This window comes from Anolis sagrei, chromosome 2 (assembly GCF_037176765.1).
Source record: "Anolis sagrei isolate rAnoSag1 chromosome 2, rAnoSag1.mat, whole genome shotgun sequence".
Taxonomy (NCBI): domain Eukaryota; kingdom Metazoa; phylum Chordata; class Lepidosauria; order Squamata; family Dactyloidae; genus Anolis; species Anolis sagrei.
In genome coordinates this window covers 302,441,543-302,457,940 of record NC_090022.1, presented here as the reverse complement: position 1 = coordinate 302,457,940, position 16,398 = coordinate 302,441,543, and the positions used below count along the sequence as shown (strand labels likewise).

General features: G+C 47.0%; 1 protein-coding gene across 2 annotated transcripts in view; it reads right to left on the bottom strand.

Moving 5' to 3' along the window:
* The window catches only part of TLN1 (talin 1), a 136,082-nt gene that overhangs the window by 87,600 nt on the left and 32,084 nt on the right, over positions 1–16,398 (bottom strand). For both annotated transcript variants that reach the window (XM_067464710.1, XM_067464711.1), the window contains exons 2-7: positions 8,085–8,248; positions 6,236–6,333; positions 5,825–5,954; positions 5,365–5,517; positions 2,212–2,354; positions 96–223 (exon numbers count right to left, since the gene is read on the bottom strand). In XM_067464710.1, the coding sequence (XP_067320811.1) occupies positions 96–223; positions 2,212–2,354; positions 5,365–5,517; positions 5,825–5,954; positions 6,236–6,333; positions 8,085–8,214 (782 nt within the window). In that variant the 5' untranslated portion in view covers positions 8,215–8,248. The remainder of the gene's footprint in view (positions 1–95; positions 224–2,211; positions 2,355–5,364; positions 5,518–5,824; positions 5,955–6,235; positions 6,334–8,084; positions 8,249–16,398) is intronic.

The window sequence follows — 16,398 nt, the reverse complement described above, 5'->3', positions numbered from 1 at the left end:
GCCATAGGGCAAGGCTTCACCAGGTAGGATCCAGTGCAGATTAACATGGATCTGCCCCCCTGCCCCCCCCCCCCCCCCCAAAGACAGGCACTCACTCCAGGAATCCCGGCTTGTGCTTCTGTTCGTTGTGGGACCCAAACTGGACCTGGCACTGGTAGCCGGCAAACTCGCAGGCTTTGTCGAAGGAGACCGGGTGGGAGCCGTTCAGGATGTCGTCACGGGCCTGCAATTTTAAAAGGGGGGCAGTTAGCCAAAGGCACCCCCCCCCGGTCATTATGACCAGAGTCCAGCCCCTGACCTGTCAGAATGTGTCAATTTCTCAGCATTTGTTCAAGTACTAATTTTTATTTTATTTATTTATTGACGGCATTTCTATGCCGCCCTTCTCACCCCGAAGGGGACTCAGAGCGGCTTACAAGATATATTTTCATACAATATATTATATTATTACCATATTACAATATGAGTATTATGTATTACTATATTGCACTACAGCATTATATTGTAATATTATTAGGAATATTACATGTAATTTAAACATATAACTATAATAATAGTACTGTATTATTATTATTACTAGTATTATATTGTATTATATTATAATAATTAAATAAAATAAACAAAACAGAATCAATGTCTCAGGATCAACCCCTGCAAAGTGGTAGCAAAGCGCTGAGACTGTTGCCTAGAAGTTTGTAGAAACCCAGTGAGGGTTGGAGGTTAGTGTATGGAAATAGGAGAGAGAGACTTTGTACATACTGTAAGTACTGTGTTTGTATTGGTAGTATTATTACGGCAACTTAAGAAATGTATTGAGGTTGGTGGATGGAGACAGCACAGAGAGACTGTGTACAGACTTTAAATCAGGTACGGGCAAACTCAGGCCAAATGCAGTCCCTTGGGCTCTTTTCTCAGACTCTCCTCTCTCTCACCATCCTATCCTTCCTTCCTTCTCCCTTTCCTTCCTCCTTTCCTCCCTCTTTCTCCTTCCCTTCCATTCTTTCCTCCTTTTTTCCTTCCTCCTTCCCTTCCTTCCATCCATCCTTCCCTTTCACCCTTTCATTCTTCCCTCCATTTTCTTTCCTTCCTCCTTACCTCCCTCCCTTGCTCCTTTCACCCTTTCCTCTCTCCCCTCCCTCCCTTCCCTCCTTTTTGTCTTTCTTTCCTTTATAATAAATAATAATAATAATTATTATTATTATTATCCTTCACTTCCTTCCTTGCATCCTTCTCTTCATCCCTTCCTTCTCTCTTTCCTTCCTCCTTCCCTCCCTCTTTCTCTTTCCCTTCCACTCTTCCTTCCTTCCTTCCTTCTTTCCTTCCACCTAATAATAATAATAATAATAATAATAATAATAATAATAATCTTTATTTGTTACCCTGCCACCATCTCCCCAATGGGGACTCGAAGCGGCTTACATGAGGCACCTTCCCTCCCATCCTTCCATCCATGCATCCATCCTTCCCTTCCACCCTTTCATTCTTCCCTCCTTCCCTCCCTTTTGTCTTTCCTTCCTTCCCTCTTTCCTCCCTCCTTCCCTCTCTCCCTATTTCTCCTTCCATTCTTCCCTCCCTTTCCCCTTCCTTCCTTTCTTTTTATCTTTCTTTCCTTCTCTTTCTTTTATCCTTCCTTCCTTCCATCCTTCTCTTCATTCCTTTTTCTTCCTTCCTCCTTCCATTCTTTCCTTCCACTGTTTCATCCTTCCTTCCCTTTTGTCTTTATTTCCTTCCCTCTTTCCTCCCTCCCTCCTTCCCTCTCTCCCTCTTTCTCCTTCCATCCTTCCCTTCCTCCCTTTTTGTCCTTCCTTCCTTCTCCCTTTCCTTCCTCTTTCCCTTCCTTCCATCACTGGGCACCTAGTCCTTCTAGCAGAGAGTGCTAGCATGCAGCCCCCAGTCAAAAAGTTTGGCCAGTCCTGCTGCAAATACTATATTTTTCTATTATTATTACTGCAACTTAAGAAAGAAAAGCCTTCTGGTTGGAACGAACAGCTTTGTGCCTGTGTGTTGTTTTTGTTCCTGAGAGGAGATATCACTTCACTACAATAAGTTATTTGACTCCCTTTTTCCACTCTACAACAGGGAATTTCATGCTGATTTGAACCCCTGACATGACCCACCACTATCTCTGGGCCCAGGGCTCCAGGAAAGGTCACGACCCAGCCTGAAGGACACACACACATGGGGGGGGGTGTCAATGGGGAGGAAGCCCACCTGGACGTAGAGGAGGTTGAGCTGCACCGGGTCCCGCGAATCCACGTTCTGGTCGGAGTAGAAGAACTTGCGCCGGAGGAGGAGCGTCTCGCTGTCGTCGATGCCTTGCTCCCTCAGCGTGCGGCCATGGTCCAGCCAGTTGACTGGACAAAGAGGAAGAGGAGGGAGGGAGGAAGGAAGGGGTGGGGGGTCAGGTGTTAGGGTTAGCAATAAGGATGATTCTAACAGGAGCGGAGCGCAGGGAGCATACAACCCCCCTGTTGCGCCAACTCCACTGGCTACCGACTTGCTACCAGGCTCAATTCAAAGTGCTGGTGTTGACCTTTAAAGCCCTAAACGGTTCCGGCCCAAGCTACCTATCTGACCGCATCTCGGCCTATGAACCCACCAGGACTTTGAGATCTTCCGGGGAGGCCCTGCTCTCGATCCCGCCAGCTTCACAAGCACGGCTGGCGGGGACGAGAGATAGGGCCTTCTCGGTGATGCCCCCCCCCCCCCCCCCCCGCTGTGGAACGCCCTTCCCTCAGACATCAGATTAGCACCATCTTTAATGGCATTCCGCAAAAAAGACCTGGTTATGTGGGCAGGCGTTCGAATAATTCAGTGCAATGACTGGTAAAGACATAGGAATGGAACAATGGATGACGAATCTGGATCATGTTTTAGTGATGAAACGTTAGTGAATGGTTATGATAGAAATTGTGTACTAACTGTGTATTAGATTAGGTTGTTAATTGTTTTTATATTGGTGCATTGAATTTTGCTGTGTCTTGTGTCTTGTGAACCGCTGTAAGTCGCCCCCGGGCTGAGAACAGCGGTATAGAAGTAAATAAATAAATAAATAATAAGGGCTTTTTGGTCCAGACTCTGAGTCAGGGGTAAGCAAGGGGGAGATTCCTCAGCCAGACCCTGAGGAATCTCCCCTTGCAGAGCAAGCCCAGGAGCCTCAGGGCAACAGACCAGGAGGTAAGCCTTCCAACTATGAAGGCTGCAATGAAGAACTGGTGCCACCCAACCAAGCAGATCTAATGGGTTGGCTCAGAGGAGGGACAAGCGATGAGAGCGCTTGCGAAAGTGGCATAAAGAGCTGGAGGCTGGAGGTGGCCGTTTGCTGGGAGCAACGTCGTGGAACTGCTATAGCACAAATCACTGTTGATGAACCTTTAGATTTGGTGACAGAACTATGCTTTTGGACTACGACTGGGTGAGATTGCTTGGCTTTGACCCTTGGAAAAACCTCTGGACTCTTCGTATGATTTGCCCTTAGAATCATAGAATCAAAGAGTTGGAAGAGACCCCCAGTCCAACCCCATTCTCCCAAGAAGCAGGAATATTGCATTCAAAGCACCCCCGACAGATGGCCATCCAGCCTCTGTTTCAAAGCTTCCAAAGAAGGAGCCTCCACCACACTCCCTCTGGGGCAGAGAGTTCCACTGCTGAATGGCTCTCACAGTCAGGAAGTTCTTCCTCATGTTCAGGTGGAATCTCCTTTCTTGTAGTGTAAAGCCATTGTTCCATTGCGTCCTAGTCTCCAGGGAAGCAGAAAGGAAGCTTGCTCCCTCCTCCTCCCTGTGGCTTCCTCTCACATATTTATACATGGCTCTCATATCTCCTCTCAGCCTTCAGGCTAAACATGCCCAGCTCCTTAAGCCGCTCCTCATAGGGCTTGTTCTCTTGATCCTTTGAGTCGCCCTCCTCTGGACACATTCCACCTTGTCAATGTCTCTCTTGGATTGTGGTGCCCAGAATTGGACACAATATTCCAGGTGTGGTCTAACCAAGGCAAAATAGTGAATAACTTCCCTGGACCTAGACACTAGGTTCCTACTGATGCAGGCCAAAATCTCATTGGCTTTTTTTGCCGCCATATCACATTACTGGCTCATGTTTAACTTGTTGTCCACGAGGACTCCAAGATCTTTTTCACACGTGCTGCTCTCGAGCCAGGCATTGTCCCCCATTCTGTCTCTTTGTCCTTGTTGGACTGTGTATGACTATGGACTGCCTTTTGCCTACGAGACGGTGGAGGCTGCATTAACAGACCTTCAGTGTCAGGTCCTTGCTATTGGGGGTCCTGAGAGGTGCAGCCAGGCAGCCCACCTGTTGTGGTTCAATGTGATGAGAATGATGGGATTCAGATTCCTGGCTGTTCTTCTGTGCCTCAGCCCGAGGCTCCCACAGACAGGGGAGATTCAAGCAAGTGGTTCTCACAGGAAAGGAATGCCAGTAAGGGAGTGAGCACCCAGGTGTCTTCCCACGCTGATAGTGAAGGTTGGTGGAGAGGAAAATAGATTTAAAGATGGGCCCAAAGCCAACCTTAAAAACTCCGGCACAGACACTGAGAACTGGGAAGCCCTGGCCCTTGAACGCTCCAGCTGGAGGTCAGCTGTGACCAGCAGTGCTGCAGAATTTGAGGAGGCACGAGTGGACGGTGAAAAAGAGAAACGTGCCAAGAGGAAGGCGCGTCAAGCCAACCCCGGCCGAGACCGCCTTCCACCTGGAAACCAATGCCCTCACTGTGGGAGAAGATGCAGGTCAAGAATAGGGCTCCACAGCCACATACGGACCCACAAGAATAATGGAAGACAATCCTCCTTGGAAAATGAGGGATCACCTAAGTAAGTAAGTAAGTAAGTAAGTGAAGGCCTTGATCTTAGCTAGTCGACGAGAGGCCAGGTCGGGGAAAGGTCATGGGACCACTGTGAGAGCAGAATGTTTTCATGATTAGAAAAAGGTATTTAGGCTTCTTGCAAACCAAGGGAAAGTGTCAGTTCAATGTAGCTTATTAGCCTGAAAGCTTCATGGAATAACCTTAGCCTGGAAAGCAGTACGCTTGGGATTTCTTGCATTGTGATTCTTGGGGCAAATGTTTCCTTGCTTGTACCTGAGACTCTGGTTTGAACTTTGCCAATAGGATTATGTCTCCTGCTTTTACCTGAAGATCTTTGGAACTGTATCCTGCATTTAACCTTCATCTTTGGAACTTTGCAATGCTTATTCTTTATTTTGACTTGGATTTTTTCCTTAATAAACTGTAAAACTACAGCTCTTGTGTGGTGGTGTTTGGAAGCAAGGTGAAGCCTACTCTGAGTTGCAACACCACCTGCCCTTTGCCCACCCCCAACCCCCCCCCCCCCTCTGCCCACAACTTACGCTCGTCGTCCGTGTGCAGCTTCTGCTTGAGCTTCTCCATCTTCTTCTCGTCACGGAGGAGGGTCTTGTCCTTCTTGAGGGTCCCCGTCTGCTCCTCCTTCTTCTCCTCCGCCAGTTCCCGCACCAGAGAGTACTCATCGTAGTTGGTGATGCCTGTGGGCAAGGAGGGGGGAACAATGTTTGCCGTGAGAAGAGGGGGAGGGGCAGCAGTGGACACTCCACCTGGCACAATGGTCACCCAACCCAGATGTTCAGCACACCCTTGTTCTACTCCAGGCATGGGCCAAGTTTGGTTCTCCCTCCAGGTGTTTTGGACTTCAACTCCCACAATTCCTAACAGCCGGAAGGCTGTTAGGAATTGTGGGAGTTGAAGTCCAAAACACCTGGAGGGAGAACCAAAGTTGGCCTATGCCTGTTCTATACACTGGATTGGTTAATTAAGGGTTTTGGCGCCTCTTACCAATCCTGGCGCAAATGGTCATGAGCATATCTGTGACCGTCTTGGAGTCGTCCACCATGACCGTCTTGACCGTCCCGTCCAGCATTCGGATCTTCAGTGGGCGCTGCTTCTTCTTGTATTCCATGGTGTCCTGAGAAATTGAGGGGAAGGGTATTTAATAATGGAGAGGTCAAGCCACCTGAATACAAGGAGCAAATGGGAGCCATGGGCCAGAATGGCCATCTATCCTGGTCAGTCCCAGAAGCAGTGCGTGTTTCAACAATATCACTTGAGCATATATTCTCAAGCAGAGCAAGGTCCAAGCTGACCAGGGCTCTTGGTCCAATCCTGACTCAGTGCTGGCCTTCCTGGAAGCCCCTTGAGGCAGCTGGCACAATGTTCTGTCTCCTAGAAGCAGAAGCCGAGACTCACCCCATTGCGGAGCATGTAGTAGTCCAGAGCTTTCCCAGCCTCCAGCCAGATGCCTTTCTTCGGGTCTTCGTCGGACAGAAAGAGGCCAAAATCGTTGGCTGGAAAACAGAAGAACAGCATCATGAATGTCCCGTCAGAGACACAGGCCTACATAGGATCCTAGAGTTGGAGGAGACCTGGTGGGCCATCATCCAGTCCAACCCCATTCTGCCAAGAAGCAGGAAAAATGCATTCAAAGCACCCCCAACAGATGGCCACCCAGCCTCTGTTTAAAAGCCTCCAAAGAAGGAACCACCACACTCCGGGGCAGAGAGTTCCACTGCTGAACGTCTCTCACAGTCAGGAAGTTCTTCCTCATGTTCAGGTGGAATCTCCTCTCTTGTAGTTTGAAGCCATTGCTCCATTGCGCCCTAGTCTCCAGAGAAGCAGAAAGGAAGCTTGCTCCCTCCTCAAGATTTCCTCTCATGTATTTATACATGGCCCTCATCATGTCTCCTCTCAGCCTTCTCTTCTCCAGGCTAAACATGCCCAGCTCCTTTCGCCTGCATCTATGGCAAGCATCCTCAGAGGTTGTGAAGTGTGTTGGAACTAGGAAAAAGGGTTTATATATCTGTGGAATGACCAGGGTGGGACAAAGGACTCTTGACTGCTGGAGCTAGGTATGAGTGTTTCAACTGACCACCTTGATTAGCATTTGATGGCCTAGCAGTACCTGGGGCAATCTTTTGTTGAGAGGTGATTAGATGTCCTTGTTTGTTTCCTCTCTGCTATTGTGCTGTTGTAATTTTAGAGTTTTTTTTAATACTGGTCAATTGAAACACTCATACCTAGCTCCAGCAGACAAGAGTCCTTTGTCCACCCTGGTCATTCCACAGATATATAAACCCTTTTTCCTAGTTTCAACAGACTTCACAACCTCTGAGGATGCTTGCCATAGATGCAGGCGAAACATCAGGAGAAAATGCCTCTACACCCATGATGGTGAACCTATGACACGCGTGTCAGCACTGACACGCATGGCTATTTTTGATGACACGCAGACACATGTGGCCACATACAATGAAATACACCTTATAAGAGCCAATCTAATTCCATCCTTAAATGTGTAAAAGGCTCTACAAATTTAACATAAGCACGTTTGAGCATTGTCCACTCCATAACTCAGCACGGAATATACATTTTTCTTATTTAAACTATAAATATTGCAAAATTATGTGTTTTTTTTCTTGAAGTGACACTCCACTCAAGTTATACTCAGGTTTTTGACAAATTTTGACACACCAAGCTCAAAAGGTTGCCCATTACTGCTCTAGACCATGGCCATATAGCCCGAAAAAACCTACAACAACCCAGTGATTCTGGCCACGAAAACCTTCGACAATACCAAGGTTTTCTTTTCCACTGCTGGAAGCTGTGGTGCTCTAACACTTTGGCAGCCTCTGTAATGCACACCTTTTCTGGACCAATCACAAAGAGTGCACTTTGTGCTGCTGCGCATTACATTCGCCAGCAAATACTTGTTTTGGTTTCAGGGTTTTCAAAATGGAGGTGTGCATTAGAGTTGATGACACATTCGATTCAAGTAAATACAGGTCATTGCTGTAGCTGCAATGGGGTAAAGGTAAGTTTGCAATTTGCTGTATTTTCCAGCTTTGATAGGCCTCTGGCACAGGCTCAAGGGGTGGGGGTGGGGGGGTTCTAGGCCTTCCCTCCAGACCCAGACCCCGAATGGGCTCTGGGTCTGGAGGGAAAGCCTAGAACCCCCCACCCCACCCCTTGAGCCTGTGCCAGAGGCCTAGGGAGGAAGTTGTTGCTGTTGTTGTTGAATTCCTGCGCCAATTGGACTCACGCTGCCCCATCTGCGCCTCGGGCACCCGCTCCCGGATGATTCGGCAGGCGTCGTAAACCATGGTGGAGGGCTCGAACTGCATGGTCTTCACCACGTTCCCGATGCTGATCTTGAGCGACAGGGCGACCATGATGGCGGCTGGCGAGTCCCCTCTCCTGCTTCACCTGGGATCGGAAGGAAGGAAAGGAAGAGAGAAGAGGAAAAGGAAAGGGAGTTAGAACCTTTTGCAATTTTTGGGGGGTGCATTTCCCATCAGACCCCCATCTGAAGCCCCTCTTAAAGGTGTCCCTATAATCCAATGAGCCTCGCAAGTGGAGGAAGGGTGCGGCAATACGTCTCCCATTTGGAAAAGCCTTGTGTCCACTTCTGGGTATCACGATGCGAGAGAGAAAATGGACACGCTAAAAGGGGTCCAAAGAAGTGTTAGAGCTAGCAGAAGAATCGCGGAAGCACTGAATAATGGACTCTGGAGTCACCGGTAAAAAGCAGGTTTCAGCTTTACTTGAGCAGTTCATAAATCCAACACATACCATCAGTGAACAGACTCGAAGAACAGAAAACGAAAGAGACAGGCACTAAAGACAAACTGCAGCTGGAAAGGAGTTATCTCTGGCACTCCCTAATTCTTCACACAGCAAGAAACTCAGGGTCACATTCTCACAGCTCTTTTTGTGTAAACATACAACCTGGCAATACAATTCTATTACAGTCTATTACAATCACAATCCTATCACATAAAATTGCATTTAAACATACATCATACATAAATCATACACTGACAAGAAGATGACCAAAATGGGCAAAGGTTTATCTGTTCCTCTTCCGCAGAATGATACTATGACGGAGGGATCGGGCAAGGGAAAAGCCAACAACAGAAAGGGGCATCGGGGATGGATGCCATTCAATGCCAAAGGAAGGCCAGCAGAGGATTTTGGAAAATGGCATTCATAACCTTTTGTAAGGTATTGTTGGAGTTCAGCCTGTGATTGCGTTTCAAGATCAAGGTGCTTTAGATGTGGGGAATGATGTCAATGAGCGTCAAGATGGCAATGGTCTGGTCAATGATATTAATGCAGAGAATGACATAGAGACACCGGTTCAAAGTGTAGTTTCCCATGAGAATGTTCCTACAGGGTGTAGGGATGAGAGTTTACTCCCTGAATTGCTCCCAGAGAGTTCCCAGGATTTGGGGCTTGAAAACAACTTGGCACCTGGAGACACTAATGAGCATATAGACAGGCAGGTGGAAATTAGCCAAAACAGACAGCTCGGCCAAAGCCTTTGCCATTCTGCCAGGCTTCAAGAGATATGGGTGAGAGGCATTCAGGGAAAATGAAACCAATGTCTAAGCGCTTAGAATGGCTTAACAAGGGGATATAAAGTTCCAACCATGGAAAATATAGTCAGATGAAGCATCATTTTAGAATCCTGCTAAGTTCTTGCTCTTGTCTTATGGAAGCCTTGCTTGGAAGATTAATGTTTAAGGATTTCTTGTTGATGGTTTGACTCTCTGTCTCTTGTGATTATATATTCATGCTTCAGATCAATGTTTTCCTGGTTCTTTGGATTTTATTAGAGAAGTCTGGACTTTGTTTTGAACTTTGCTAAACCCTACCTTGGAATACTTTGTTCCTACTTATCTTCCTATCTAATTGGATTTACCTATTTTCTTAACGTGTTTTGTTTTACCTTGCTGTTTTTACTTATCTTCAATAAAAAAGGATTGTTTTACTACTCAACGTGTAGAGTTTTACAGGCAGAGGGTTATTCCTGTTCTGAGAAGAGTTAAAAACTCGCTTGCGTCAACCTTATCCTAAATATCCACCAGCATCCATGCAAGGCGATTAGGTTTCTCAGTAGTTAGACTGATATACCTAGATATCTCTTTAAACTGTTAGGGATAAAGATGTGCCAATGCACAGAAAACAGCAGAGTTTCAGAAGTCTTCTTTTGAGTTGCCCAAAAACATCTAGTCTCCCTTAAAATATACTGCTTCTAAATCATGCTCTCAAGAAACAAAAATAAAGTAGTCTTTAAAAGTATCATAGTTTGCTCACAAACTTCATGTATCCAGCATACAGGCACATTACATTTCAATCCAGTTACAGATAGATTTGAAGTACCGTATATTCTGGCATATAAGACGACTGGGCATATAAGACGAACCCCAACTTTTCCAGTTAAAATATAGAGTTTGGGATATATTCGCCGTATAAGACTACCCCTCTTCCAACACACACCAAATAAAAATTTAAAAAGCATCAGATTTGAGTTCAATATGATAATTTTCCTATTACTGTCCCTCCTTCTCTGCCTCTCAGATCTCACACATGCGCACCTGCACCGCTTCACTGCAGTCTTCAGGAGCGAGATCTGAGAGGCAGAGGAGGAGGGACGGTAATAGGATACAAGGGCGGGCCAGACAGGTAAATGAGGTGTGTTTGTTTGGGCCCAGAGCCACTCGAAGTCTTTTTTCCATACCTTGGGCGCCCCGGACGCCTGCAGCTTGCTCCGCCCTTCACTTACACCTTCCCGGTGAGGCACCCTTCGCCTCACCATCGGGACCGCATTAAGTCCACGAATCCTGATGAATGGATTTTCTTCTACCGTACTTGTACAGCGTCGCCATTAATGCTTTCATACAGTCGCTATGTACGGCAAGGATGCGGCCACTGCCATTTTTGAGCTCCTCCCATCATATGCGACAACCACAGATTCTCCAATCCAGATTGGAAGTTTCAGCACCCGCTCTATAAGACGACTCCCGCGTATAAGACTGCTCCCGCATATAAGACGACTCCTGTGTATAAGACTATCCCCGTGTATAAGCCTACCCCCACGTATAAGACGAGCCCTGACTTTTGAGATTTCCTTGAGTTAAAAAGTAGTCTTATACGCCAGAATATACGGTAGTTTCTTCATGCAGGTAACTCAGGGCATCTTTCTGCTAATCAACAGTCCATAGTCTAAAGCATCTCTCTGTTCTAGTGGCTTCTCTATCTTTCGAAAATGGAGTCTGAGTCCTGAATAATCCCAGATCTGGTCACATAGTCTGCAGCCCCCTCCTACAACATATTCACACATATACAATACAGTAAGCAATCTGAATTATAGGCATAACAATTAGTATCGGAGGCTTGTAGAAGGTTGCAATTTCCAACAGAACCATTGCCCCCAATGCAGTTGTTCACTTGCAACTGAAGTCGTGTCATTAAGTTCTACCCCAACTTCCATCTGCTGTGGTCAGGCCTCACTAGGAATAACAATCCCGAGTCCAGTTCTGGGCAACACAATTTAAGATATGGATAAGGACCAGGCGTCCTGCTGCCCACAAGAGGAAGGGACCAGGCAGGGAGGCCCAGCCGATAAGCCCGGCCCCAGACCGCAGGGGATGAGGAAGAGGAGAAGGAAAACCACCGTGGTTCACAGCCCATGTCTAGTGTTTGAAGGCCTGGCTAATGCTAATGCTAATGCTAATGAAGGTGGTCATTTGAAACATTCAGACCTAGTTCCAGCAGAGAAGAGTCCTTTGCCCCACCCCAGCCATTCCACAGATATATAAACCCATTGTCCTAATTCCAACAGACCTCCCTACCTCTGAGGATGCTTGCCATAGATGCAGGCGAAACGTCAGGAGAAATGCCTCTAGAACATGGCCCTATAGCCCGAAAAAACCCACAAGAACCTAGTGATTCCAGCCATGAAAGCCTTCGACAATACAAAGCACCCACACTTCCACACTCTAATCATGATTGCACAACCCCTCATCCCGCATCACACAGAGTTCACATAATAATAATAATAATAATAATAATAATAATAATAATAATAATAATAATTGCAGTGCCTCAAGACCTTGGCCTGCACTTAAATACAATCGGCACTGACAAAATTACCACCTGCCAGCTGCAAAAGGCCACCTTACTGGGATATGCACACATTATTCGCCGATACATCACAGAGTCCTAGACACTTGGGAAGGGTCCGACGTGTGATCCAATACAACAGCCAGTAGAGTGTCTGCTGTGGACTCATCTTGTTGTGTTTCTAATAATAATAATAATAATAATAATAATAATAATAAAGACTCTGGCACAAGCCAGTCAAGGTGGTCCCAGTGGTGATGGGCACACTGGGTGCAGTGCCTCAAGACCTTGGCCTGCACTTAAACACAATCGGCGCTTACAAGATTACCACCTGCCAACTGCAGAAGGCCACCTTACTGGGATCTGCACGCATTATTCACTAATACATCACAGTCCTAGACACTTGGGAAGGGTCCGACGTGTGATCCAATACAACAGCCAGCAGAGTGGACTCATCTTGTGGTGTTTCAAATAATAATCTATATAAATAAAAATGTAATATTCGTTTGTGGGATTAACAGAACTCAAAAACCAATGGACGAATTGACACCAAATTTGGACACAAGACACCAATGAGGACAACGAGTGACTATCACTCAAAAATTGATTTTGTCATTTGGGAGTTGTAGTTGCTGGGATGTATAGTTCACCTACAATCAAAGGGCATTCTGAACTCCACCAACTATGTAATTGAACCAAACTTGGCACACAGGACTCCCATGACCAACAGAAAACACTAGAAGGGTTTGGTGGGCATTGATATTGAGTTTTGGAGTTGTAGTTCACCTACATCCAGAGAGTGCTGTGGACTCAAACAATGATGGATCTGGACCAAACTTGGTATGAATACTCCATATGTCCAAATGTGAACACAGATGGAGTTGGGGGGGGGGGGGGGAATAGACCTTGACATTTAGGAGTTGTGGTTACTGGGATTTATAGTTCACCTACAATCAAAGAGCATTCTGAACCCAACTAACGACAGAATTGGGGCAAACTTCCCACACAGAATCCCCATGACCAACAGAAAATGCTTAAGGCTATCCAGTCCAACTGCCTTCGCCAAGGCAGGAAAATGTAATCAAAGCTCTCCTGACAAAGAGCCATCCAGCCATAGATATAGATAGATATGATTCGCACGCACAGAGATATAGAGAGAGATATAGAGAGAACTGCTGTGAGAGCCGTTCAGCAGTGGAACTCTCTGCCCCGGAGTGTGGTGGAGGCTCTTTCTTTGGAAGCTTTTAAGCAGAGGCTGGATGGCCATCTGTCAGGGGTGATTTGAATGCAATATTCCTGCTTCTTGGCAGAATGGGGTTGGACTGGATGATGGCCCAGGAGGTCTCTTCCAATTCTTTGATTCTATGATTCTATGATTCTAGTACCCTAGATTTGAAAGGGACCCCTAAAGAAGGACAATGATATGTTGTATGTTCCAGGGTGGGCAAACCAGACACTCTCCACATCAACACCGACAAAGAAACAACAAGAAATACTGTTGATCCACAAGCAGGAAGACATTACATAGATTAGAAACCAACACTTTCTCATTACTTTATTTTCCAGATCACCCGCCTGGGCCACAGCAATGCGTGGCAGGGGATGGCTAGTAATAATAATATTAATTCCAAAGGCAGCAGGGAACCCCCTGTTAAATCTCCCCAAATGGCACCACCAGGATCGTGAGACCCCCAAGAGGCTTATCCCACTGTTGGAAGTCATCTCACCTCGACGGGCACGCAGCCCCACCTGCCCTTGTCCCAGCCCCACCTCCGAGATTCCACCTGTGCACTATGACCTCCTACCTGGACGGTCTGCTCTGCAGAGCCACCAATTCCAACAGAGACAAGGCAAAAGCCAAGGGAGCCCCCCTCCCAAACCCTCTGGCCTCTCTCTTGGGTGCCTTCCCAGAGCAGCAGCAATAGCAGCAAGACTGCAAGCACCCTCCTCTTCCTCCTTTCTTTCTCTTCTTCCTCCTCCTCTCCCGCCTTCTATCTCTTTCCCAGCAGCTGGAGCCCACTTCCTGCCTCTGACCCCAGCACTAGCCATAGAGGCTTCCACCACCCAGGAGCTGCCAGTCTTCTTTCCTCTTTCTCCTCCCCTTCTTTGGTGCCAACACACCCATTCCCAATAGAAGGAAGGCTGGATTTGGGGGGGGGGGGGTCCCTGTTGCAACAGCATTACCAGAACCTCTGCAGACAGGCCATCCAGGGCTGACCAGCAAACAGGAGCCAGACTGTCCTTTCTGCTGTAAAACCACTGCAAGGTTTCTACGAGGGATGAATGAAAAGTAATGCCTCCACCTTCGCTACTTGGGTTTGGATGGGGATATTTTAATAAATCAAACACGGAAATAATCCTTAGAATGTGCTCTATAACTACCACTATTCACTTTTCCACATAATCACCAGACAATTGGATACATTTCAGCCAACAATGAATAAGTTTTCTGAAGCTGTCACAGAAGAAGTCGACACTCTGTTTCCGCAACCAGCGTCTCACAGTTCTCTCATCCTGGGAACTCATAGTGCACAGATCTTGTGATACCCAAGCAAAGCAGTAATGTGACCCACACGTCTCATCCTGGGTACTCATCGTGCACAGATCTTCTGATACCCAAGCAAAGCAATAATGTGACCCACACGTCTCTCATCCTAGGTACCCATCGTGCACAGATCTTCCAATAGCCAAGCAAAACAGTAATATGACCCACACGTCTTTCATCCTGGGTACCCATCGTGCACAGATCTTCCAATAGCCAAGCAAAGCAATAATGTGAGCCACACGTCTCTCATCAAGGGTACCCATCATGCACAGATCTTCCAATAGCCAAGCCAAGCAGTAATGTGACCCACACGTCTCATCCTGGGTACCCATCGTGCACAGATCTTCCGACACCCAAGCAAAGCAGTAATGTGACCCACACGTCTCTCATCCTGGGTACCCATCGTGCACAGATCTTCCGACAACCAAGCAAAGCAGTAATGTGACCCACACGTCTCTCATCCTGGGTACCCATCGTGCACAGATCTTCCGACAACCAAGCAAAGCAGTAATGTGGCCCACACATTCTAGTGAAATGCCGATTATGCTTGAAATTTCTCTCTGAGTGATACGATGATCGTCCTGAATCAATCTGTCAATCTTTTGCTTGAGAAACTCAGTGTCACAGGACGTCCAACTCTTTGTTCCTCACACAAGTCAGATGTTCCCACCTCAACATCTTTAAACTTACTTGCCCAACAACGCACAGTACTCACATCAACACAATCACCATAAATAGTTTGCATTCTCTGATGAATCTCCTTTGGGGTGACACCTTCTGTGTCATGAGTTCAATGACTGCAAGTTGCTTAAGTCGCATTGACCAACCGTCTGCGCAGGGTTCCATACTTGGCACTTTAACAACACAACCGTTCAATGCTAAGGCTTCCTGCCAAAATGGAACTGTAAAGGAGAGTCTACTGAACAATCCAGTACCTGCCGCATACCATTATTACCATCTGTTGAGGAGTTACCAAGGTGGAGGCATTACTTTTCATTCAACCCTCGTAACATTGGACCAATACTTCCCTGGCTTTTCTCTGAAACCAGAGGCAAAAGCTCCTATATTTCACCTGTAGATCGACTGATTCTGCAACCAGCTATCCGACGATGGGACGCCTGCGATACGTGGACTGTCTACATACGTCACATGCAACTCAAGGAACGATTCCATCAATGCTGCTTCCGGAAAATCCTGCAAATCTCTTGGGAAGACAAGCAGACAAATGCCAGCGTGCTGGAAGAAGCAAAGACCACCAACATTGAAGCGATGGTCCTCCGCCACCAACTCCACTGGACTGGCCACGTTGCCTGGATGCCCGACCAGCATCTCCCAAAGCAGTTGCTCTACTCCGAACTCAAGAATGGAAAACAGAATGTTGATGGGCAGGAAAAGAGATTTAAAGGTGGGCTCAAAGCCAACTTTAAAAATTCTGGCATAGACCCTGAGGACTGGAAAGCCCTGGCCCTTGAGCGCTCCAGCTGGAGGTCAGCTGTGACCAGCAGTGCTGCAGAATTTGAAGAGGCACGAATGGAGGGCGAAAGGGAGAAACGTGGCAAGAGGAGGGGTGTCAAGCAACCCTGACTGGGACCGCCCTCCACCTGGAAACCGACGCCCTCACTGCTGGAGAAGATGCAGGTCAAGAATAGGGCTCCACAGTCACCTACGGACCCACCACCAGGATACTACACTTGGAGGACCATCATCCTCGGACTACAAGGAATTGCCTAAGCAAGTAAGTAAGAACTATAAATCCCAGCAACTACAAATCTCAAATGACAAAATCAATTTTTTGGAGTGATGGTCACTCCTTGGGTTAGTAGGTGTCTTGTGGCCAAATCTGATGGCAATTCGTCCAGTGGTTTTTGAGTTCTGTTAATCCCACAAACAAACATGACATTTT